Source organism: Typopeltis vanoorti, chromosome 12 (assembly GCF_054136105.1).
Source record: "Typopeltis vanoorti isolate ZY-2024b chromosome 12, IOZ_Tvanoo_1.0, whole genome shotgun sequence".
NCBI classification, from domain to species: Eukaryota; Metazoa; Arthropoda; class Arachnida; order Uropygi; family Thelyphonidae; genus Typopeltis; species Typopeltis vanoorti.
In genome coordinates this window covers 117,056,665-117,082,140 of record NC_143560.1, presented here as the reverse complement: position 1 = coordinate 117,082,140, position 25,476 = coordinate 117,056,665, and the positions used below count along the sequence as shown (strand labels likewise).

General features: G+C 34.6%; 1 protein-coding gene across 1 annotated transcript in view; it reads left to right on the top strand.

The window, feature by feature from the left end:
• The window catches only part of LOC150101165 (mitochondrial glutathione transporter SLC25A40-like), a 101,697-nt gene extending 76,525 nt beyond the window's left edge, over window positions 1-25,172 (top strand). The window contains exons 8-10 of the mRNA XM_090401799.1: window positions 4,513-4,594; window positions 16,419-16,499; window positions 24,874-25,172. Coding sequence (XP_090257925.1) covers window positions 4,513-4,594; window positions 16,419-16,499; window positions 24,874-24,992 — 282 coding nt within the window. The 3' untranslated portion in view covers window positions 24,993-25,172. The remainder of the gene's footprint in view (window positions 1-4,512; window positions 4,595-16,418; window positions 16,500-24,873) is intronic.
• The last annotated feature ends 304 nt before the right edge of the window (window positions 25,173-25,476 follow it).

Here is a 25,476-nt window from a genome sequence, read left to right as displayed (position 1 = left end):
TTTGAAAGCAAAAATACGTTGGCTGCAGAAATGCTGCCAGGAAAATCCTTCAAGATAATACTATTGTGTATCCACACATTGCTTTAAATTAAAGATGCGAAGGTGTATTATATTCTTGGTTTAATTCTTTATCCAAGTGTAAGCAAACACAGTTTGCACCTGAAGTAACTTCAGGACTGGGAACTTGTATATAGAGGCTAATGACTTAACATCACTTGTCTTAGTATCGTATAATGCTATGCATAAGGGAGGGGTCACTACCCAGACCGGTTTCAACATTTATAGAGGTCTCATTAGTGGGATCTAAAATGAGATGTGATACCAAGGTTGAAATAATGTAGGTCATATTTCAATATATGAGTAGCCAAAAGGTATCACACCTTATTAAATTAAGATACTCTGGATTAGAGATAGATGTTGGAAGCTTTTCCACTTGGTTATACTATAAATTAAAGATGCCAAGACATTATATTCTTGGTTTAATCCTTTAAGTGTAAGCAAACACAGTTTGCACCTGAAGTAGGACTGGGCAACTTGTATATTTGGCATCTTTAATTTATAGTATAATCAAGTGGAAAGCATTCAACCTCTATCTCTAATCCGGAGTATTTAATAAGGTATAACACCTTTTGGCTACTATTGTATGGAAATATGACTTCTACATTACTTCAACCTTGGTATCACTTCTCAGTTTAGATCCCACTAATGAGACCTCTGGGTCTGGCTCCCACTGATGAGATCTCAAAGGTCAAAACTAGTCTGGGAACTTGCCATAATGCATAGCATTATACATGTCCATAAGGATATGTGATGTGAAGTCATTAGCCTCTATATACGAATTGCCCAGTTCTGAAGTTATTTCAGGTGCAAACTGTTGCTTACACTTGGGTAAAGGATTAAACCAAGAATATAATATCTTTAATTTATAGTATAACCAAGTGAAAAAACTTGCAACACACATTGCTTAATTTATTAACAAATTGTCTTTTTTTGAAACATTATTTCTCTCTTTTTTGCCATTTTTTGAATGAAATTATCTTTTTTCAAACTGAAAATTTTATTTTAAACTTTCTTTAGAATCCAACTAAGATAAATGACCAATGATTTGCATTCATCTGTAGATGATATTCTGTAGTTTATTTGCTCATATACGAGGGGGAGGGTACCCAAAAATAAATGGAATTTGAACTTAGAATGCACACATTTTCTAGTTACGGATGATACCTCTAGGCATCATGAGTGTGCAGTTTTCCATGCCAGTCTGGCAAGTGTGTGAACTGGTTCATTGTTCTGGCTGCTTTTTTGTTAGTGCTTGCGAGCAATTTGGCGATTTTGTGATGGCTGATCACAGAGAACAGAGAGTGTGCATGAAATTTTTTCCTTTTGGGTAAAACTGTAACTGAAACTGCTTCAGCATGCCTTTAAGGATGATGATTTTAGGATGGCAAAACATGTCCCTCCCTATTCAGCCTTGTCTGTCCAACAGTTCTTGAAGAAAATCATGGTAGTTGTTCCCCTCCCTCCCTACTTGTCTGGTCTCTCTCTCCATGTGACTTTTTTTTATTCCCATGGATAAAGAAAACCATGCAAGGGCAGCAATTTGTTGATGTGGTTAAAATAAAAGAAAATTCACTAGAGGCCATAAACAGTATTCCAGTTGAAAAGTTCCAGAACTGTTTCCAGCAGTGGAAAAAACATTAGGACAAGTGCATTGACTTACATGGAGAGTACTTTGAAGGAGACTAAAATATGGTATTATGAACTTTAATAAAAATGTTTTTTAAAAAATAATTCCAGTTATTTTTGAGAATCCCCTCGTGTGTGTGGAGAGAGAAATTATATTCTGTAGTATATTTTTCACAAAAGTCATGGGAAGACTGGTAAGATCACAGAAAATAAATATCAGGAAGGTGGTAAAATATTCTGAAGGCTATTGAAAAAAACTCAGAAATGGAGGAAAGAGTACTATAAAAGTAATTAGAGATGGTAAAGGGGACATGAAAATTGAAAATAAAGATATTCTTGATGTATGGAGTAATTACTTTGAAAGATTGTTAAATGAAACAACCAGTGAGAGCATATTAGTAGAAAACACTCAACAGGAATGCCATCTGGAATATATATCTGTACTTGAAGTAGAAAAATATATCACAACTCTGAAATGTGGAAAGGCAGCTGGAGTAGATGATATTCAACCAGAAATATGGAAGTATATAAAAATTTTGCAGTGTCTACACTGCGTAATGTCGAAGACCTAGTCAGAGGGTCGAATTCCAGATGATTGGAATAGGGCACTCATAGTACCCATATATAAAAAGGGAAGAAAGCTGAATATGAGAATTCAGAGGAATTTCTCTTCTGGGCATTTCTGGTAACATTTATGTGCAGGTATGCTTGAGAAACCTCTTAAGAAAAATTGTGGAGGAAAAGCTTGGAGAAGAACAAGCTGGATTTAGGACAAACAGGGGTTGTCAGGATCAAATTTTCACCATAACAAGGATCTGTATTTAAGTTTTGTATATCTAGAAAAGGCATTGCAAAGTGCCATGATGAAAGCTATTCAAAACACTAGTTATGTGGTGTGAATGGGACATTATATCAAGCAATACATAGTCTGTACCGTAGCCCCCCTCCCCTATCCCCAGTCCAAAAATATTAAATGGAAAATTCCAGAAATAAACCATTTATAATTACATCATTAAAGTGGATATTAGATCCAACATTATTTCAAAGCCAAATGTTTGTAGAAACTATTTCATAAGTTGACCTGAGAGCTTATGAGAATACAATCCTCAGCATCCCCGAGTTGCTTTAGCTACTTAAATCGAGTAGTACAAGCTAAGGCAACCCAGGGATGCCAAGGATTGTATTCTCATAAGCTCTCAGGTCAAAATTTCATAGTTTCTACAAACATTCAGCTTTGAAATAATGAAGTCATATGGCTCTTTTAGTAATAGACAATTCATAAGTTTTAAATTGTGTGCCGTTCTGAGTAGTTCTCGGTTAACAGATCAACTGTTGCAGTATCTCAGTACTTGTGTTCAAGTAATCCTTGTTTCACATAATAATGTCCCCAAAATGCAAGAGTAGTGATGCTGGCAATTCGAATATGCCAAAGAGAAACTGTGTAAAGTTCTTCCCTTTAAGTGAAAAAGGTGAAAGTTCTCAAATTCATAAAATAATAAATAATTAAAAAAAAAGTGTATGCTGAGGTTGCTAAGATTCCATTCACATTTAGATAACTTTTATTACAGTATGTTGTTATAATTGTTCTATTTTATTATTAGTTATTGATGTTAATCTCTCACTGTGCTTAATTTATAAATTAAACTTTTTCATAAGTATGTATGTATAAGGGAAAAAACATAGTATATATAGGTTCGGTATAGTGCAAGCCTGATACCTGAAACGTATGCAAGGTTGCTAAGATTCCATTCACATTCATAGTCTGTACCTGAAACCAGCCATGGTTTCAGGTATCTGTAGGGTATCTTGGAATGTATCCTCTGGTGATAAGGGGTGGACTACTGTATTTGAGTTCTAAATCCGAGTTAGATTTGAAGGAGGTACAGGAAAACTGTTCAATGTTAAGTCACTTGTGTGATGAGAGTGTACATTATCTCCATTGTTATTCATCATCTGTATGGATCACATTATGAACGAAAGCAGTATTAAACTTGATATCAAAATTGCATATGTTAATCTCAGCTCTTTACTTTATGCAGATGACGTTATACTCCTAAATAAATCCAGGACGAGTCTGCAGGATTCCCTGACCAAATTGAATGACTGCTGTAATAAATTGGGTATGAAAATCAGCATCAAAAATACTATGAAAATAGGCAGAAACATCAACTGCATCCTGAATGGAGAACCTATAGAAGATGTAAAACATTTCAGCTGGTTAGGCACACCTTTTTAGTAACGATGACACTTTGGTAAATTTAATTTACCAAAATTAAATTTGGTAATAGACAGCAGAATTAGCAAAGCTGGTATGGTATAGTAAGAAATCAGTTGAATAAATTTATATGGAATAAGAGGGAGATTAGTCAAAACGCCAAACTAGCTGGATACAAGACATTGTTCAAACCAATTTTAACTTATAGATCTGAGAGCTAGGTTGGAAATAAAACTCTTGATCAAAGACTGGAGACCACGGATATGAGAGTCCTGAGAAAGATTAGGAGACTGAACATATGGCATCAATGGCAGTGTCATATTAAAAACAGAGGAAAACCAAGATGTAGGTGGATTGATATAATAAAAAAGTGCCTTAGAAGACAGAAATATAAGATTGATAATATTTGAAATTTGATAGATAATAGGCTAATCAAGAGGGAAAGTTGTTGATAAGAAGTTAGTAATTATATAACTATTCATGTAGTACTATCATAAGATCCTGTACACCTCCTGAGACTATATGTCAGGAATTTGATGTATTTTTGCTCATATATATCTTGATGTGTGTGTGTGTGTATCAACAATAACTAAATTAATATTTATGTACAGTTTGCAGCTACTCTAACTCTTCCGTTTGATGTAATAAAGACGCATCGACAGATAGAGCTAGGAGAAAACATAAGTAAATTAAGTAAGTTTTTTTCTTCTCTATTTTTATAAATAGTGATAAAGTAAAATTGAAATTGTGAAATATAAAATTTTGCTTCATATACAGTTTAGTATTTGTAATGATTGCTAATAATAGTTATATAAATTCTGGAATAGCATACAGAGATTGAAAAAATATTATCTTTTCTGATTTAATTTATTGAATTACTACACAAAAAGAAGCCTACTTAGTAACTCTAAAAAAAGGTTCATATACAGTGTTAACTGATAATTTCTCTTTCAGATCATCTGATTGTTATAAGCTTTAAAATAGGATAGCTGAAAATTTCAGTATTTCTTATCCTGATTAATGGCAAAAAAAAAAAGAAGCTACAAATGCCAAAAATGACTCTCAAGGTCATCCTTTAGAATAGTGTTCTTGATCTCCAGTTGATAGAGAATATAGGCATGTGAACTTATTATGTGACACCTTCAAGTACTCATCGTGGGAAGGCATTTTGCTCCACAGTAAACAACTCGCCACTCCCATACTTAATCCTCCAACTACCATCAACATACAATGCCATCTGCTGCCTACTACCACTATCACAACAGTATTTTTGTCTATAAATTGCATCTGTTCTTGTGGCCAATTTGCCTGTGTGTTGGATGAAAAACCAGTGTTTTTAAGAGAAAAAAAAATCCCTGCTACCTCCTTATGAGATCAGTTATCTTTGCCTTCAGTTGAAAACTTCCATCTTAAATTTCCTCTCATCACAACAAGAATCAGACTCCGAAGAATTGAACTTTTTCCAGAAACTTAGGCTGTTTCTCTTTCTCCAGTAAGAACCTAGTGACTTGAAACTGGTTACTAGGTTAACAGAGGCTTTAAAAATCTTACCATCATCAAATTCCTGATAGGTGTTCTCATGCATTGCACAGGATAGTATGATAGTGCTACCTGATTAAGTTTGCATTGTTGCTAGCGTCCTGTCAACAGTTTTCTTCTGCATTACCCCCCCCCCCCCCCAACTGGCAATGACGGCTATAGACATCCAGCTAAATCTGGATATGATTATACAAAGTGCAATTTGTTCTCAATATTTCATCCACCAAGGCATGCTGCTAACTGCATCAATCCACCAAGATATTAGCCATCCTCTGAGCCTTTCTCCTGGCATCAAATGTCTGATTTGCTATCTTTTCCTCTTCCATTCTGCATTAGCATCACACACACTATCAGTTAGTGTGATGATATTACTATTGAAAATAACATTCAGTGGTTCTCTCAATGTTTTGGCACATCATTGTTAGAACTTGGTTTTTGTAATGACTAGTCTATGTCCTAAACAGAACCCTGTAAGGTGCTTATTCTTATTATTAGCTTTTCCATATTTTCTCAAAATCTTTCTATATGGCTGGTATTCAATTCATACTCTATTTAATCATTTCATTTTTTTTATTGGCTGCCGTCTTTAATCAATGGCTTGAAAAACACTTGCCTTAGATGATCCTTCTGTGGGATCATAACCACAAGTAAATCTCATTGTGCAATTTCCCACATTACTACTTGATTGCCTGCCAGTCAACACATTTATCTTCACGTTTTAGCATCAGACTCAAGCCACTCATTTTCTCTGATCACATTTCGCTAAATATAACATTCATGTAGTTTACCTGTTTTTTCATTTCCTTCATTTCTGTAATCTTTCAATTTTTTTATTTAATTTAATCTTTAAACTTCTCTAATCCTTCAAGTTGCCCTTCTATTCCATTGATATTTGTCATGGCGTCTGTCTTGAATTCTGCTGTTGTTGAGTTTGCATTTGTATCATTGGGTGACTTTCTGCTGTTCACACTAATAAGAGCAGCAGGGAACTTGTTTAACCTGGCAATATGTCATATCATTTTTATTTGTGGTTTAAGCCAGTCATCATCAATTATCTGATATTGTGCTGTCAAGGATTGTACAGAATACTGTGACTATACTACAAGGTTAGATTAAGTTTACATTATTACTAATCCCCAATCAACAATTTTCCTCTAAATTAGTCTAATACTTGTTTACATTCTAGTAATTATCATATATTGTATTTTTTTTTATATATGCTTCTTTCTTGTGTTTGATTATTACATCAATATTCTCATCCCAGTTTCTTATTCCCCTTTTCATCTTCCATATACTGTTTTTGTTCCATGACATTCTATTGCACTTATTCATATGGTTTTAAAATTATATTTGTATAGTTTTTCATTTATTATTTGTAAATTCAAGAGGTAATGGCAGAATTTTTCTTTTGAACAAAATACCCTTTTGTTTGCAGATGACTAGATAATCATAACAAGAATAAAAAGAAAAAAAAATAAGAGATAAATATTTTCCTTAAACACAATTACTTAAAAATTTAAAGTGCAAATATCAACAGACAAAACCAAAATCATGACTTGTGAAGGATTCTCCTGACAGAAGTGAAATCATGATTGAAAATAAAATTTTAGAACAAATTAACTGCTTCAGACACCTCAGATGCACTATATCATATACAGGGTGTTCGGGATAAATTTGACATATTTATAATTAATTATATTTTTCCGTAAGTTACATGTATTAACACGTTCGCTGCCAACTACGAGTATACTCGTAGAAGGTGAACCTGCTTCACAAGCCAGCTACGAGTATACTCGTAGGACGCTTACCGCCGGGAACGAGATTATTGTAGTGACCTTGAAGAAGCCAAAATGCTTGGCTTGTGGGGCTAGCATCAAAACTGTGTATTCTCATAGACCGTATATGCTCCGTACAAGCCAACTACGAGTATACTCGTAGGACGTTTACCTCCGGTAACGAGATTATCGTACTGACCTTGAAGAAGGAAAACTGCTCGGCGTAGGGGAACAGACCATGCCAAAGTAGCGTGGCAGCGAACGTGTTAACACACACTTCTCTTCATTTAAAAGTTTGGACCCTTCTTCATTCATATACAAGATGTCAGAAAGGATGGATAGCTGGAACCCACCTGAATCATGGAAGAGAATAACTTGTATCATGATGATTCGTGCCCGCCATCAAAATAAGGATATTACGACTGCTGCCCAATGCTCCCTGAATACAGTAAAAACAATCAGGCATGAACTAGAGACTTGCAATGGTGACTACGAGGATGTAGCAAGAAGAAAGATCCCTAGCAGACGATCTGATTGCGTTCGTACAGCAGAATTCCTCGCAAATCTGCAGGAACAGGTGTTGAAGAACCCTGGGATTGGAATTCGGGCTTTGTTCGTGGAGTTGCTAACTGTAGTCAAGCCCTGGATAACAAGGGTAGCCAATGGTAGGCCGTATGTATGGCAGCAGGATTCGGCCCCTTGCCACACCTCTGGGAAAAGTCAAAAATGGTTGTCTGAAAATTTCTACGACTTCACCAGTCCAAATGTTTGGCCTCCAAATTCCCAGACCTTAACCCCATGGATTATTTTGTATGGGGCGCAGTTGAAAAAGACACCAATCGCACTTCCAGTAATACAAAAGCCCAGTTAATGGATAAAATTAAAACAGTTTTTGCGGCCCTTCCCAGGGAGACTGTAGCATCAGCTTGTTCGAGGTTCCGAAGCAGAATTGAAGCTGTGATCGATGCTAATGGTGGTTATTTTGAGTAAATCTTGTTGATAGTATTGTAATTAACTCTGCCTGTAATTTTTTTTGTCAATTCATTAAATTTAATAGATACAAAGAAGATTTTCTTTTTCCTTACGAAACTGTCAAATTTATCCCGAACACCCTGTATAAGAGAAATTGAAATTGATCAAAGAGAAGATCAATAACATTTTTCAAATGTAACCAGGTTCAAAAGCATACAAAATAAGAGTATAAAGAAGCTCTGGCAAGACCATCTCTACTGTACAGAAATGAATTATGAATCATAAAAACTACAGAAGAAAAAAGAATGGAAGCCAAAGAATTAAAATTCCTATAATGGATAGTAGGCTGAGCACAGAATACATAAATAGACTCAGTATTGGATATGCAAATATAGAAGTGGATTGAACATATTGAAAGACTCGGCAGTTCATAAAGATACTTCAGTACCACCCAGTTCGAGAATACAGAAGTTGGGAACGACCAAGGAAAGGGTGAAATGAGCCTGAACAAGCCACTACCGTAGACGAAGAAATACATTCACACAAATTTGTTGGGATTTGGAAAGTTTTTCAAGATTGAGGCATATTTGAGGAATAGCCTCTCATATTTTTATTTGCTGTAGGGTAATAAAGTGGCATTCTTCCACCATATCCTGTGGTGAGTGTCACAGGATACACTGGAACCAGATGCCAAGTCCTGAGTGGCTATAATGGTGGAATTAGATGTAGTGCTTGTGTCCTTTGTGATCCCTGATGATGGCAATATAACATGTTGAAATATGGGAAAGTATTAATTAATTAAAGGTATTATAATGCTCAGTGGATGTGGCGTTTGCACACCATCGCGCTTGGCCGCACGAAGGAAGGCTTGGTTTCGAGTCTAGTCGGCGACTAGAGGAAATTTTTCTAAGCCTTTTTTCGACCGGTTCCCGAGTTAGTCGATCTCTGGCACGGGCAAGCAGGTTTTTCCTCCCGGAAACTCGGGTTTTTCGTCCTGTAAACTCAAGAAAATCGACCGTAGAACCCACATTATTTCAGACATTAAATATATTGTGGTAGGATTAGGGACCACGAGATGGCGGCACATTTGAGCCGTCTCTCTTCACTGCGCACCGCTTAATTAGTGATAGCCTTGGGCCATCTGTCTCTGATTGGGTGCCAGTGGAGATTGAACTGCCCACTCAGTCTCCAAAAGTTAGATAGGGCTAAATGGCCTCGCCTACTCCCGTATACAGGAATAAAAAGGCGTTAGCTGATTTTTTTTTTTTTTTTTATAATTAATATTTTAGTATACATTATTTCCTGAAAAATAATAGTTATTTAGCAGAATTTTAGTGGTTTGTCTTCCTTGTCTCAGCAATGCCAATTCTCTAATTCTTCTGCCAGTCCAACTTTTTTTTCCCCCTGTTGATGTCTCTCTTGAATTCTGCTAAGGTTGAGTTGAAGTTTTTCACTGTATGCAGTGATTCTTTTACAAAATCAGCAAGAACCTTGTTTAAACATGTGATGCTCTAGTTGGTGAAATTTGCTATGTTGTACCATTATGCTTATTTCTGGTTTAAACCAATACAGAAAATAGTTTCAGCTAAGTCCTGTATTGCCAGCCCATCCTTGTTTGTTCTGTATTCAATGGATACCTAGTAATGAGAATGCACAATATAATGTAGATTGGACATTAGGTTAGAAGCCCTTGTTGGTTCTCTGCTTTCCTTAAAACTTAAGTGAAAAGCCTCCTCAGTCATCTAGCTTTAACCCTTAAGCATCTCCATTTAAGCCAGTACAAAATACGTGATTGGTCAAGTAGCAGATTCCCAGCCCATCCTTGTTTGTATCCATATGGATGCCTAATAAGAAGATTGAGGATTGGATGTTGCTCCACTAGTCTGCATTCCTTAGACTATGTGGAGGTCTCATTTCAGTTATTTATCCAATTCTGCTAAAAATACTATTGAAAGATATCATTTAAGAGGATGTCCTGGTTTTCTTTTTCCTAATGGCTTGTAATTTAAGGCTTGTTTTGGTAATCTTTCTGTTTTCATTCTTTGAACATGTTCCATCCATTTATGTTTATATTTTTTAATTTTTTCTATTACTGATTTAATTCTTTCATAATTTGTTTCTTTTGTGATCAAATACAGTATACTTTGCAGTTTTTCTCCTCAATTTCATTTCAGCTGTTATTAATCTTTGTTTGTCTTTTTTGTTTTATTGCCCAGATTTCACTTCCATACAATAGAATTGATAGGGCTAATGTATTGTATACTTTTAGTCTGGTTTGTTTTTGAACTAGGTTTGGTTTATATATAGAGTTCATTACACCTGTTATTTTTAAGTACATATTTTGCAATTTTTAGGTTTATATCTTTTTCATATGTAATCATACAACCTAGGTAAATGAATTCATGTTCTAAAATCTTGTTATCTATTACTATTTTAGTTCTTACTGGATCTTGTCCTTTAAAGGCCATAGTTTTTGATTTTTCTGTTGATACGATTCCATAATCTTGGGCTATCTCATTTAGATTTAAAATAGATTTCTGTAAGTTATCTTCAGAATTTGTAATTATTATTTGGTCTTCGGCAAAAAGGAGTGTTTAAGTTCACTGTAGGAGAAAGTTTAATACTTTGATGGAAAATTTTATTCCATTTTATTTTTTATTTCATAATTATAAATATTAAAAAGAGTTGGTGGAAGGGGACATCCCTGTCGGACTCCTTGGTTTATCTCTCTCTCTCTCTTATATAGCTCATGATTTAATCTTATTTGTATTTGATTATTTTCATATATACTTACGATAATTTTAGGATGTTTGATTTAATAATATGCTTCTTTTAACTTTGTCAAATGCCCTTTTCAAAGTCATTGAATGTAATATGTGTTTCTAAATTGTATGCTCTTCTTTTCTCTATTATTAATTTTAGGCAGAAGGCTGGGTCTATACATGATTGTCCTTTTCTAAATCCATTCTGTACTTCTAAAATAAAGTGTTTTCTGAATATTTCATTAGATTGTTATTTAAAATTCTGCTATATATTTTGTAACAGGAATTTAGTATACTTATACCTCTATAGTTTTTAGGGTCATCTCTACTACCTTTTTTTAAAGATGGAATCACAATTGCTTTTTTTTTTTTTTCATTCTATTGGGGGGGGTAACCAGTTGAATAGATTTTATTTTAAAATAATAGGAGTCTTTCTTTGAACCTTGTTTCTGCACATTTATATAGTTTTGAACCTACCTTATCTTCTCCAGGTGATTTTCCATTTCTTGTTTCTTTCAGACATTTCTAATTCTTCTTTAGTTATTTCATTTTCATTAAATGTTTGCCAGTTATCTTTTTTAAATTATTTATCTGTCCACAATTCTGTATAGAAATTCTTCTAATTTCAGTTTGGTGTTTAATTTTATGTTTTCTTTAGTATCTGTATTTAAGTGTTTCAAAATCTTATATACATTGGATCTCATTTTATATAAATCATGTTCTAAATTAGAAACAAATTTGTTCCATAATTCTCTGTCTTTTTCTGACTTCTCTTTTAGCTATGGCTTTTATTCTTTTGTATTCTATTTCATCTTCTAATATTTTACTGCTTAACCATTAAGGATAGGTTTTTTTTTTTTTTTTTTTTTTTTTTTTTTTATCATTTTGATTATTTCTTTGATTGTATCATTCCATATCTTCAGTTTTTTCCTTTTATTGAATATTTTGGTCTTTCCTGAGCTTTTATTTGCTGCTGCATTTAGTATTGTTTTTATATTAAGCCATTCTATTTCTATTTCTTTATTTTTTTTTTTTAATTTGATCTGAATATTGGTTATTTCTTTGTTCATATAGTCATTGTATGTTTGTGTCATTCAATAGTCTAGTTTTATAAACAAATGTTTTAAATTTTCTGTCTATTCTTGTTATTTTTAGCCATTTAGGTGGTAATCTTAATTTTATTTTAACGAGGAGGTGGTCACTACTTATTTCATATCCTCTGTGGACTCTAACATCTTAAGAGAACTTTGATGTCTTTTCATTTAAGATAAAATAATCTAATATTGATTTCCATACTCTTGCTGCCCAAGTATATTTATGTATGTCTTTATGTTTATAGAAAGAATTCATTATTTTTAGGTTATTATAAACTGCAAAGTCAATCAATTTTTTACCATTTCTATTTAGGGTCATGTTCTCCATATCCTATATTATTATTAATTTTCGTATTTCCAATTCTTGCATTTAAGTCTTTTGCTAATATTACATAATCATTTTTATTTATTTTATTATATATATTTTGTAACTGATTCTCTTCCTTCTTCTGAGGCATATAAACCAATTATTGTTAAATAACCTTTATTTTTATGCTAGCTTCTGTTATTCCTTCATTCCATAATTTATAATGTTTTAACTGTTTTGAAAGGGAGTTATGAATCCAAATCATAACTCCTGCTTGTACTCTTTGGTTTCTGTCAACTCCACTATATATCATTCAAATTTTCGGTTCTCACGGTTTCTTTTAATTTCTTTTTTGTTTCAGTGATTACTGCTATTTGAAAATTTCTTTCATTTGATGGTCTAATTCTATTTCTTTATATTCTATTCCTCTTACGTTCCAGTTTGCTATATGTATTATATTTTGTCGTTTCCATTTTCGCTTTACCTTTTCCATTCCAGGGTCGTTTTCCAGAGATTCATTCCAATTACCTTTTTCTGTTGGCTTAAAAGTAGAATAATATTCTCCATGTCAGGTGACTAGCTTGGCAATGGACAGTCCAATGGTAGGGCTGCTACCTTAAGGCTTCTGAACTAGCCTCCTTCCAAATTTAAACCCATAGGAGGAATAGGGTATATTGAAAGGGAAAGAGTTGATTATAATAGAATAGAGTAGAGGTTTATAGAGGGGACATAGATATAAGGCCAGAAATGGAAAGACCCCATGGCCCTTGAGTACTCTATACATAAAATAAGAAGAATTGGCTGATAAGGCCTTATAGGAAAGATTAAAGTGAGTGGGTCTTCCTCAAAGTAGAGGAAGAAGAAGAAGATAGATCCAGCTAGGAGACCATAGGAGTGCCACTTTCCTTACAATCAAGATGATTGCCCCTGTTGGTCCACGAGATTAGAGGTTACAGGGTCCCCCGAAAGAGATTTTAAAAATAGATCAAATTAAAGTAAGATTAAAATGCAGTAAGCTGAAACCCATGTGCTGAAGGTTACTATTTATGAGTTACTTGTGAGAGGGTCAGCTATTTGTAAAGAATACATAACTAAAAAAAAGTTTTTTTATTTAGACGTATTCACATTGTTATTTCAGAGAAATAAAAAAAAAAACAATAATACACAGGATCATGCACTCACTCTGACCTTGTTTTAAATTTTATTTAAAATAGCTTTTGAAGATTTCAAAAATAGATCAAATTAAAATAAGATTGAAATGCAGTAAGCTGAAATTCGTGTTGGAGGTTACTATTTATAAATCACTTGTGAGTGAGGTCAGCTGTTTGTAAAGAATACACAACTAAAAAAAGTTTTTAATTTAGGCATCTTCACGGTGTTATTTCAGAAAAATAAAAAACAAACAATACTCTGTAACTTCAACTTTATTTCCATAGACTATTTTTAACGTATTCTCTACCTCCCCCAAATAAAATCTAACAACTTTATTTCCCAAAGGGAGTAGGTGAAGCCAGTTAACTCTGATTGGGGAGTGGTAGGCAGCAAATCTCCACCTTTAGTCATCACTGATGGCTGGCCCAGGGATATCAGTCTCTGCTAAAGGGTAAATAAAGATGTTAAATAAAGAAATTATCTCCATAGCACAACAATGTTTTAAAAAACATTGTAGTCAAACTGTTACCCACCCAACTGGCCAAGACGTATATATACGTCCAGGTTACCATGGATGCAAAGTGCATATTAAAATTTTAATACCATTGAAATATATGATGGATATGAAGTGTAGAGGAGTGGTGTGTTTTATCCATATTGACAGCGACGTGGTTAATGAGCTTTCTGGAATTATTTTTCTACTTCTGTTTTGATCTTTTCACCATTTTCTGAATAGATTAAGATGCATTTCAATTTAGGAAATGATCAGCTAGCCAGTTAAGCAACTTCCACACTGTAGGTCAAATGGTTACATTTAATTTGTTTAATTTACCTAAAATCCCTCACATAGCTTTGAATTTGTCACAAATGGCAATAGATATAGAATAATTGCTGTATGTGAATTTTCTGTAGTATGCACTCTAACAGAAAGTTGAGTTTGAATTTTTTGTGTTAGAGAGAGAGAGCAGTAGGTTTGCAATATTCTATACAATGAATTTTGTGAAGAAAAGCATTGCTGTCCCTTGTTCAATGTTGAAGCAATTGGCAAAAAAGGTTTGTCAGTTTCATTTCACTAGTCAACTGAAATGAAACCGACAAACCTTTCCACATCCATCAGTCAACCAAATGATTTAGTTGACTCACACTAGTGATCTGATTATTCAGATTTTTCTCTGATTAAATGCTCAGCTTTCTGCTTACGAAAATCATCAGTTTAGTTTTTGGTCACACAATTTGCAATCAGCCATTAATTTTAACTCTGTCATTGTTGTATTTTGTTCTTTATTCCCAACAATTTATGATACTCACATCACAGTTGCTTTACCATTAAAATCTTGCCATCTCTGATGAATTTCAGTAGCACTTACATTTACGTATGTCAAATAAATTTGATTACTTGCACTGTTTTACAATCTTCAGCAAGACCATTGTGTATGCCACTGCATACTAAACTTCAACAGGGAGGTAAATAAACAAGCCTAGTAATGTTTCAAGGCCACTCACACTCCATCTGTTGTATGCACTACCATTACTTTCAGAAAATCCTTATGTAAAAGTGTGGGAAAGTAATATTGAACAGGAAACTCTTGACTAAGATTGAAGACTTGTTAAATTCATATACTGAGTTTAGCACAGTGTTGTTTTGGATAACCATTGAGGGCTTAAAATTAATAGTGTGTGATGAAGAATGCATGCTATGGCCTTGGTTGGCTTGAATGGGTTGTGTAATTTCATTTTTGTGGCATAGTTATTAGTGAATATTTTAAGTTAAGTGAACAAGATGAATTTCATTATCTGGTAAATCACTTCGCTTGGTGAAGGCCCAACAGGCTTGAAAAAGTTCCATGCTTGGTAATTACTAAAGAAAGACCAAATGGCTTCATTTTGGCGATGTAAAATTACATGGGCAAAGTGGATATTAAATCCAACATTATTTCAAAGCTGAATGTTTGTAGAAACACTGAAAGTTTCATAAGTTGGCCTGAGAACTTATGACAATACAATCCTTGGCATTCTGAGTTGCCTTAGCTTGGACTACTTAAAAGACATGGGTGCTGCCCAATCGTCCATATATTCCATAGCGTTTTATTAGTCCATTTGATAAAGGCTTCACTGACCTCATATATTCACCTTATATTACTCCATTTGACAAAGGTGTGATTGTGATATCCAACCCTGTGCAGTTCCTGGCACAGAGTTTTTGTTTTTGTCTCATGACTAGTGTTGAATTTTTCACACAATTTCCCAACAGTGGCCCCGCCTATTTTTTGTAGTACAGCGCACTAATGCTCGAATGTCTCTCTCTTGCAGCAAGCACTTTCATCTACTATTGCATTTCACTGATGATTATTGTCCCATCGACTGCCATGCCGACATAACCTTAGAGACTGTTCCTCAAATGACGTGCAATTTCAGCTGTTCGGTCACAGATGCAGCTGCCTGATAACAATCATGTCCCTTTCAAAATTACGGAGGTCTGCTCTGGATTCCATTATAACATGCAATAAATGGCTACAGGCCTCCATTTACCTTTATACATACATCCTTAGGAATGTCTAGATATTTGCATATCAACTACATCTGTGTTTGATGTATCATACCTACAGATAACACGACCTTACATTCACAAGTAGTGAGCGCTTAAAAGTAACAGCAAACTTATCCAAACAAATACCAATCAAACTGTAAGAGAACAGTATTTGGCAAAAACTTAAAGTAGATGAATTTGTTAGAATCATTAAAACAGTATCATTTTAACTGCATCTTCCTTCTTGACATTATGTCATGGAGACATTTCTGCTCTGAAATATATTTCAGAGTAGAAATGCAAATTATAATTTATATTTACTTAATTCTAAAACATGTTCAAGAAGTACTGAAAAATAATTAATTTATTTATTGATTGATTATTTTTAGGTAAGAATAATCCTAAGGCTTCCACATTTGTCCTGTTAAAAAATTTGTATATTAGCTGTGGTTTTACATCATGGTTTACTGGTAAGTGTCCTATAGCCTTTTTATTTTTTATTAACTATATGCTTAGAATAATTAACTAAACACAAGTCTTGATTATATTCTGCAGAAGCAGCCCCATTTCGTGAAATAAAATGTACAACAGTGTTGTATGTTGTCAGTAAGAATTCAGATTTTGCTTAGACTAGAAGTCAAATAATTTTCTGGTGTCTTAATTATTATTGTTATTATTATCAACAGACCTGTGAAGTCAAGGGACTTGTCGTGGGAGGTCAGACTGTTTCTGCACTCACCACAATCTCAGGCAATGCATTCCAATTACCCACCACTATGTAAAAAATCAACTCCTCACCCCCTTGTTCACACCCATATTATGCAGCTTCTGGGGATAACCTCTTATTTTCCCTGTCTCCAGATATTCTATGAAAAATCTCATCAAATTCCTGACATGTACCCTCAAGGGATGTACAGGATATTATTTACACTTTTTACTGTATCAATCCACATATATCTTGGTCTTCCTCTGGGCCTTTCCCCTGCCAACATGGCAGAGAACACTTGTTTAGCTAATCTTTCCTCTCCCATTCTGTTTGAGTGACCATACCACCTGAGATTAGCTCTGCTAACGCATTCCTGGATGCTGACAACGTCAAGTTCTTTCCTAATATCCTTGTTTTTAATATGATATTGTAATTGATACCATCTGTTCATGCCCCCTAATCTTTCTCAGGATTCATATATGTGGTCTCTAGTCTGGTCAACTGTTTTTATCTCTCATATCCATAAGTTAAAATTGATTTGAACACTGTCTTATACATAGCTAATTTAGTGTTTCAACTAATTTCTCTGTTATTCCATATAAATTTATTCATTTGACTTCCTACCAGGTGTGCTTAAGGGTCAAAGCTGCATAACTGAGAGGAGACCTCCACATGGCCTTTAAAGGAATGCGGAGAACCGACCAGGGCTTCTGATCTAATGTCCAATCCTCAACTTCTCACGGTGCACCCTGTTGGGTATCTACTTGGATACCGAACGAACGAGGATGGGCTGGCAATTTCGGATTTAGTCGACCAAATTGTATTCTTATTGGTTAAACCAAAATAAAAAATGATGGTACAACATGACAAAATTTCATGCCGACTGGGGCGTCGCCCGATTAAACAAAGCCCCTGTTGTTTTCGCCAGGGAAGCAGGGTGAACAGCGAAAAGTCAGCTACTGGAACAAATCTGGAAACAAACCCCAACTCAACATCACCAGAGTTAAAGATCGGTACTATCAACGTAAGAAGCCTAAATGGCAAAGAAATGGAGCTAGCTGAGGAATTAGATAAGTACCAGATTGACATAATAGGGGTGACTGAAACAAAAAAGACCAAAACTGGTGAGATCTTTCTGAGCAATAAATACAAAATGTTATATTCAGGCAATGACAAACAAGGAAAAGAAGGAGTAGCCATAGTATTCAACACAAAATACGAGGCTAATATTCTTGAATGGCAGTCAGTCTCAAGTTGAGTAATGTAGGCAAATATTAGAATGGAGAACTGAACAATCAGACTTATTTGTGCCTATGGTCCCACAGAAGGCTCTACTAAGGTAGAAGTGGAGGAATTTTTTGAGGCTTTAGAAAAAGCAACTGACACAATGAAAAAGGAAAAGTTGGTCATTGTTGGGGATCTGAATAGCAGAGTAGGAAATGATTGTCAGACATACAAAAATATTTTGGGAAAATTTGGAGAAAAGAATAAATCTAATAATAATGGCACATACCTATTGGATTTCTGCTCAGGACATGGACTGGTTATTACTAACACCATGTTCCAACATAAAAATGTGCACAAATTCACATGGTGAGAAGAGGCTAGGAATAAGAAAAGTCTCGTTGACTATGTTATTATTGATAGTGATGTTTTCTTCCTGGTGCAGAACACTAGAGTGTACAGAGGATTTGAAATTGGAAGTGATCACTGTTTAGTCTTGAGTAGGATAAAATTGAATTTCATATCGAAAAGAATGACATGTAAGAAAGTTTTAAAGTGAATAAAAGTTGAGCAGCTCTCAGATGTGAACTGTAGACTAAAATACACAGATTATTGAAGAAAAAATGAAAGAGTTTGAGAACAGGAATCAAACCTTGGAGATTCGGTGGCAAACTCTGAAGAAAACATTGATTGATTCTGCCAGAGAGGCATGTAGTGAAGTTGTCTGCAAGGGTAAAAAAAATCAGAACTCCCTGGTGGACACAGGAAGTTAAAGAGGCAGTGAAGGAAAAGAAGAAAGCATATCCAAAGTTCCTGTCAAATAAGCCAGCTTGTGCTCTTAGAGAATATAGAGACAAATGCAAGAATGCTAAACACTGTGTAAAACTAGCTAAACAAAAGTCATGGGAGGACTTTGGCAATAATATAGAAAATAAATATCAAGAAAGTGGCAAAATATTCTGGAGGTTGTTGAAGAAGCTTAGGAATGGAAGATAGATTGCTGTAAAAGGAGTTAGAGATATCCTTGAAGTATCGAGTAATTACTTTGAAAAATTGCTAAATGAAACAAGCAGTGATGATAGCACAGTGGTAAAAAAACACTGACCAGGCATGCAATCAGGAATACATATCCATACTTGAAGTAGAAAAAGCCATCAAAGGAAAGGCTTGAAATGTGGAAGGGCAGCAGAAGTAGATGATATTTGACCAGAAATGCTGAAGTATGGTGGTATAAGAGTCTTACAGTGGCTACACTGCATAGTTCAGAAAGCCTGGACAGAGGGAAGAATTCCTGATGATTGGAGTAGAGCTCTCATAGTACCAATATATAAAAAGTGAAATAAAACTGAATGTGAGAATTAGAGAGGTATTTCCCTATTGAGTGTTCCTGGCAAGATCTATGCAAGTATACTTGAGAAACAGTTGAGAAGAATTGTGGAAGAAAAGCTGGGTGAAGAACAAGCTGGATTCAGACCAAATAGAGGCTGTCAGGATCAGATCCTCACTTTATGACAAATAGTCGAGAAAGCATGGGAATATAACAAAGATCTGTATTTAAGTTTTGTTAAATTGGAAAATGCTTATGATAAGGTGCCAAGAGAGAAGCTATTCAATACGCTGCAGTTATATGGTGTCAATGGGGCATTATATCAAGCAATACTTAGTCTTTATTTCAGTTGTAAGTCAGCAGTTAGAATTAAAGGAAGTACAGGAAGATGGTTTAATGTTAAATCTTGTGTGAGATAAGGATGTACATTATCCCCTCTGTTATTCATTATCTATATGGATCACGTTATGAAGGAAAGTGGTATTAAACATGATATCAAAATTGGAGATATTAATGTCAGCTCTTTGCTTTATGCAGATAATGTTATACTTCTAAATAAATCCGCTACAAGTCTGCAACATTCTCTGACTAAATTGAATAGCTATTGTAATAGATATGGTATGAAGGTCAGTAATAAAAAGTCAAAGACAATGAAAATAGGCAGATTCATTGAAAATGTCAACTGTGTTGTGAATGGAGAACCTGTGGAACAAGTAAAACATATCAGCTACTTAGGCACGATTTTTACTGAAGATGGTAAATTAAATATAGAAATAGACAACAGAATCAGCAAAGCTGGTATGGTGGGAAGTCAGTTGAATAAATTCATATGGAATAAGAGAGAAATTAGTCGGAACAGTAAATTAGCTGTATACAAGACAGTGTTCAAACCAGTTTTAACTTATGGATCTGAGTGCTGGGTCAGAAGTAAAACACTTGACCAAAGACTAGAGACTGCAGATATGAAAGTCCTGAGAAAGATTAGCGGCGTGAATAGATGGCATCAATGGCAATATCATATTAAAAACGAGGATATTAGGAAAGAACTTGAGATTGTCTGCATCCAGGAATGCGTTAGCAGAGCTAATCTCAGGTGGTATGGTCACTTAAACAGAATGGGCGAAGAAAGATTAGCAAAACAAGTGTTCTCTGCCAGGTTGGCAGGAAAACGACCCAGAGGAAGACCAAGATATAGGTGGATTGATACGGTACAAAGTGCCTTAGACTATAGAAGTATAAGATCTGATAATGTTGGAGTCTTGACAAGTAACAGACTGATTTGGAGGAAAATTGTAGATAATAAGTTAGTAATGATGTAATTTTTCTCATATAGTACTATCATATCCTGTACACCCCTTGAGGGTACCGGCAGCAATTTGATGGTGACTTCCTACCAATTCTGGCTTTGTGATTCTGTTGTCTATTTCCATATTTAATTTACCATTTTTACTAAAAATTATGCCTAAGTAGCTGAAATGTTTTACTAGTTCTGTATGTTCTCAATGCAGTTGTTTGTGATTCTTTACTCCATAACTCAGCTTTCCAAGTTTCCACATCCTACAGTACATACTCTTTGAGCTACTGAAGATGATGCTGTGAACCTCGGTTTTGAATGTTTTTTGTTGATGCCTGGAACTCCGCAATTCAATGTATTGACTGACCAATGAGTGACAGTTTTATACTTATTATCCTTTGTAGCATCCTATGGTCACATTCATTCAGTATGGTAGGTCATCCACTGTGGGTAGCACTTGGCAGCTGGCTCCCTGTGCTTTCGTCTCAGTATGGTATTTGATTGTTGACCTGGGATCGACCAATTTGTCAATAATTCCAAAGAGATAGGTCTGCAACATGGCATCCGATCACAACGCCTCTTTCAAACTCCATCAGTTCCCTTCTTGCAGTCATTTTGCCCTGACACAGTTGGAATAACTTGGGAGCATCATATTCCTCAAATTTATACTGGTTACAAACACATGGCCCGTTACAAGACATGATGCACCTTGCCCATGTTGATGTCTGTTGACTTATTTTCAAGTTGTGTATATACTATATCAAAGCATCTAGCACCGTATTGATGTAAACTGTGTAATGCCTAAAACTAATTACCTTGCTTTCTCTGGTTTAAAAATAAAATAAAATAAAACTTATCACATATCTATTTATACTGGATAGTTTATACATAGAAATTCCTATCACCACCGAATGCAAAAACAATAATTAATACGCTTGAAAAAAGAGCAGTAACAATTTGTCTTGCAGAACTACTGTGGATCAGATTCTCCGTTTCAATAAACAGTTTCAATGAAAAGAAAATTACTGAACCAAAAAGATAAGACGCCAAACCAATGATGTTTTCAGCAAAGCTATATCTTTAATAAATTTAGTTTAATCCTTTATCCAAGTGTGAGCAAACAAAGTTTGTGCCTGAAAGTATCTTCAGGACTGGGGCAAGGTGGTACAACACCGGGCAACTCATTGCAAAGGTGGAGTGGAGCTAGCTAACAACGCTCTTATCTCAGTATCTCCCATAATGCACAACACATCTCTTTGCGGATATGTATAATGTTATGCCTTAAGGGAAGAGCCACTACCCAGACTAGTTTTGACCTTTATTGAGGTTTCGACTAGTTTCGACCTTTATTGAGGTCTTTTCAGTTTGAGCCAGGCCCAAGTGGTGATACCAGGTAGAAGCATTAGCAAGGTCATCTCCATCTCTGCCTGGTATCTCCACTTGGGCCTGGCTCACACTGAAAAGACCTCAATAAAGGTCGAAACTAGTCTGGGTAGTGGCCCTTCCCTTAATACATAACATTATACATATCCGCAAGGAGATGTGTTGTGCATTATGGGAGATACTGAGATAGGAATTATGTTAGGTTGCTCCACCTTTCCAGCAAGTTGCCCGGTGTTGTACCACCTTACCCCCAGTGCTGAAGATACTTTCAGGCGCAAACTTTGTTTGCTCACACTTGGATAAAACTAAATTTATTATAGTCTAACCAAGTGAAAAATAAACTTTCAAAAGCTATATCTGTCTTATATTTTTAACGGAGTAAAACATCAAAACTACCTTTATACCTCCTACAAAACATTTATTCAATATGTCCAAAAATACGTCAGATTAAATGTGCATTTTATCTTTCCTGTATAGGTGAAACGATGTACACACACCCACATCCAATCATTCTATGTAGGATTGATTGGAAAGGTACACAACTCTTACATAAAAAAAAAAAAATTAAAAAATTAAACCAGAATGATGGTCTCAATATTTCAGTTTTGGTTAACTCATATGGGACCCTGACAAAAATGCTCATCCTCAGATTGCCTCAGTTACCAAACTACAGTAAAGCTAATGACAAGCAAAAATAATAAGATCAAATCTTAGCTTTCCTATTGACAAAGGTCAATGGGAAAGCTAAAAAAAAATTTTTAAGTACTTTAGGCTAAATACAATTGTCAGGCCAAGGCCATGAATATATTAAAGTGGCAAGACTAACTATGGAAGTTTAATAAGTAGATGTCAAAAAATTTGAATTTTCTGATTGATTGGTGCAATTAAATTTTTATTTTTTAGTTATTTTTAATTAATTTAAATTAAGCAGGTTAATTTGTTTTAGAAATTATGTAGTCTACAGAATATGGTGCTAACTCCTTTAATTTTAGTCTAAATGTCTGTGTACATTCCTGAAGATGACCTTAATGTAGGTAGATACAGATTTTTTTATTCCCCCCCCCCCCAATGCATGCACACGCACACACACAAATGGTAATTGGACATAAATCTAACATGAGTGAATTTGCTATTCAGGGGAGAGGGAAGCTCATTAAATTCTTGACAAAACAGTGCTATTAACAGAAAAATAAGGCATTTCTAAATTAATTCAATGATATCATCAAATTTAGTTTATGCTTACCGCACATTTATTTCAGCACACACAGTAGATGTTAGTGTTCATGTACATAGAACTTCTACCTAACTTTCTTTACATTTTGGAATTATATCATGTTTCCTAATAAAAAGTCGTTTTAGTCATTTTAGCCTGACAACATTCAAATGTCTACTGAGCGACATCAGAGATAATTAGCATTACATGCAGGCTATTATAAGGATTAGAAGCAAACATTGCTATTACTGTGAAAACAATTTTAATACTAATTTCTGCATTGTCATTGTTTTCCACTGACTTTGGATTAGTTCTAATATAATTTTACACTTTCTTTTGAATTCAAGAAAGGGCAATGCTTTATCAAGATACAGTATATGAGGGTGGTCTGAAAAGTTCTCGGTCTAATAATGAAAAAACGGATTTATAATTTCAAAAATAAAAATAAAGAAATTGCAAAATTTTTTATTTTTATTTCTCACAATTTTTTTTCGTCTAGTCTGGTTAAAAGATCAGAATAATACTCCCTGGCGATTGTTTTACCATTTTCAAAATAATTAATAAACAAAATGCCTTTAGCATCCCAAAACACCAATTCTATGACCCTGCTGATGGAACTGACTGTCTTCTTTGGTGCTGAACAACCAGCTTCTGTCCACTGTTTTGACTGCTGTTTGGATTCTGGTGTGTAATGTTGAATCCAAGTCTTATCCATAGTAACAAATCGGCACACAAAATTAGTTTTATTCTTGTTAAAACTCTCCAAGCACTGTTCAGAGATTTTCATGTGAGTGCGTTTTTAATCTGCTGCAAGCAAGTGAGGCACCCATCTTGCACAGAGCTTTTTCATTTGTAATTCTTCATGCAAAATATATCCTACATTTTCTTTTTAAATGCCTATAATCTCAGCAATTTCACTCACTTTGACTCACTGGTCATCCAATACCATATCGTGCACTTGATCAATGATTTCTGGTGTTATTACACTTTTTGGACATCCTTCACGTGGATTATCTTCAAGGCTGGTATGGCCATGCTTAAACTCGGCAGCCCATTTCTTAATTGTCGAAAACAAAAGCGAAGAGTGCCTTTTATGAACTTTGAATGAATTTCTTTTGGTGTTAAACCTTCTTTTATAACCACACAATACTTAGTTTTATTCATTTCAAAGGATGCAGACAACTTTTGCTTCAGACAGCTGTATAAAACAAACTACTTGATAGAATGACATATAATTTTACATGGATGCTTATGACAGATGTACCAACTTAGAGAAAAAAAATTGTGATAGTATTGCCATCTATGGCCAAGAACGTTTCAGACCACCCTCGTATATGCTACTCATTTTTCTGGAAAACTGTAGTAGCTGCCTATAAATCCTACAGTAATTGTAAAAGCTTACAATCCCTGCTCTGAACATCTGACTAACCTTTCTCAGAAACATATTACTTTTAACATCTGGTCTTACCTGTTACTGAGTTTGTCAGAAGCTTCACTGAAGTACCTTTAATGCAATTTATCCAGTAATGATGGATCATTGTATTCACTTTATGACCACATAATCACAGATTGTGCTGTGTTACTTTATTAAGTTAATAATTATTGCGTCTTATGTAAAATTTTAAAGAGATAACTATCATAATTACTGTATCTGTGTGTATAGAAAAAATAAAAATATTTGGGAAATTTATTTCTAGGTATTGTGCCACGTTTGGTGAAAGTTGCTCCAGCATGTGCAATCATGATCAGTACATATGAATATGGCAAAAAGTTCTTCCATCAGTACAATACATCAATGATGAATGCAGAGTTGTGATAAATATTTGTGGTATTGCTTTAATATCACTAAAAGATTAAGGAGTTCCTATTGTGTCCTAAGGACATGTTTCACTGGTGTATGATTTAAGATGAAGTAGTTTCATTCGTCCTTTATAGCATCATGTATATTTAAATGTCTAGCCATATGTTTATCCTTCCTGTATATAATAAACTAGATTAGAACTAACTCTGGCATTGTTTGAATTTTGATATTGATATTATTTTAACTAAATGCCACTTGACATTTTTATATTAAAATTTACGATTACAGAAAAACCCTTGCAAAGGTGGAGCAAGATACTATCACTCCTATCTCAGTATCTCCTATAATGCAAAACACATTTCCTTGTGGATATGTCTTCTGTTATGCATTAATGGAAGGTCCACTACCCAGACTAGTTTCGACCTTTATTGAGGTCTCCTCAGTGGGAGCCAGGCCGAAGTGGAGATACCAGCCAGAAGCATTAGCAAGGTCATCTCTA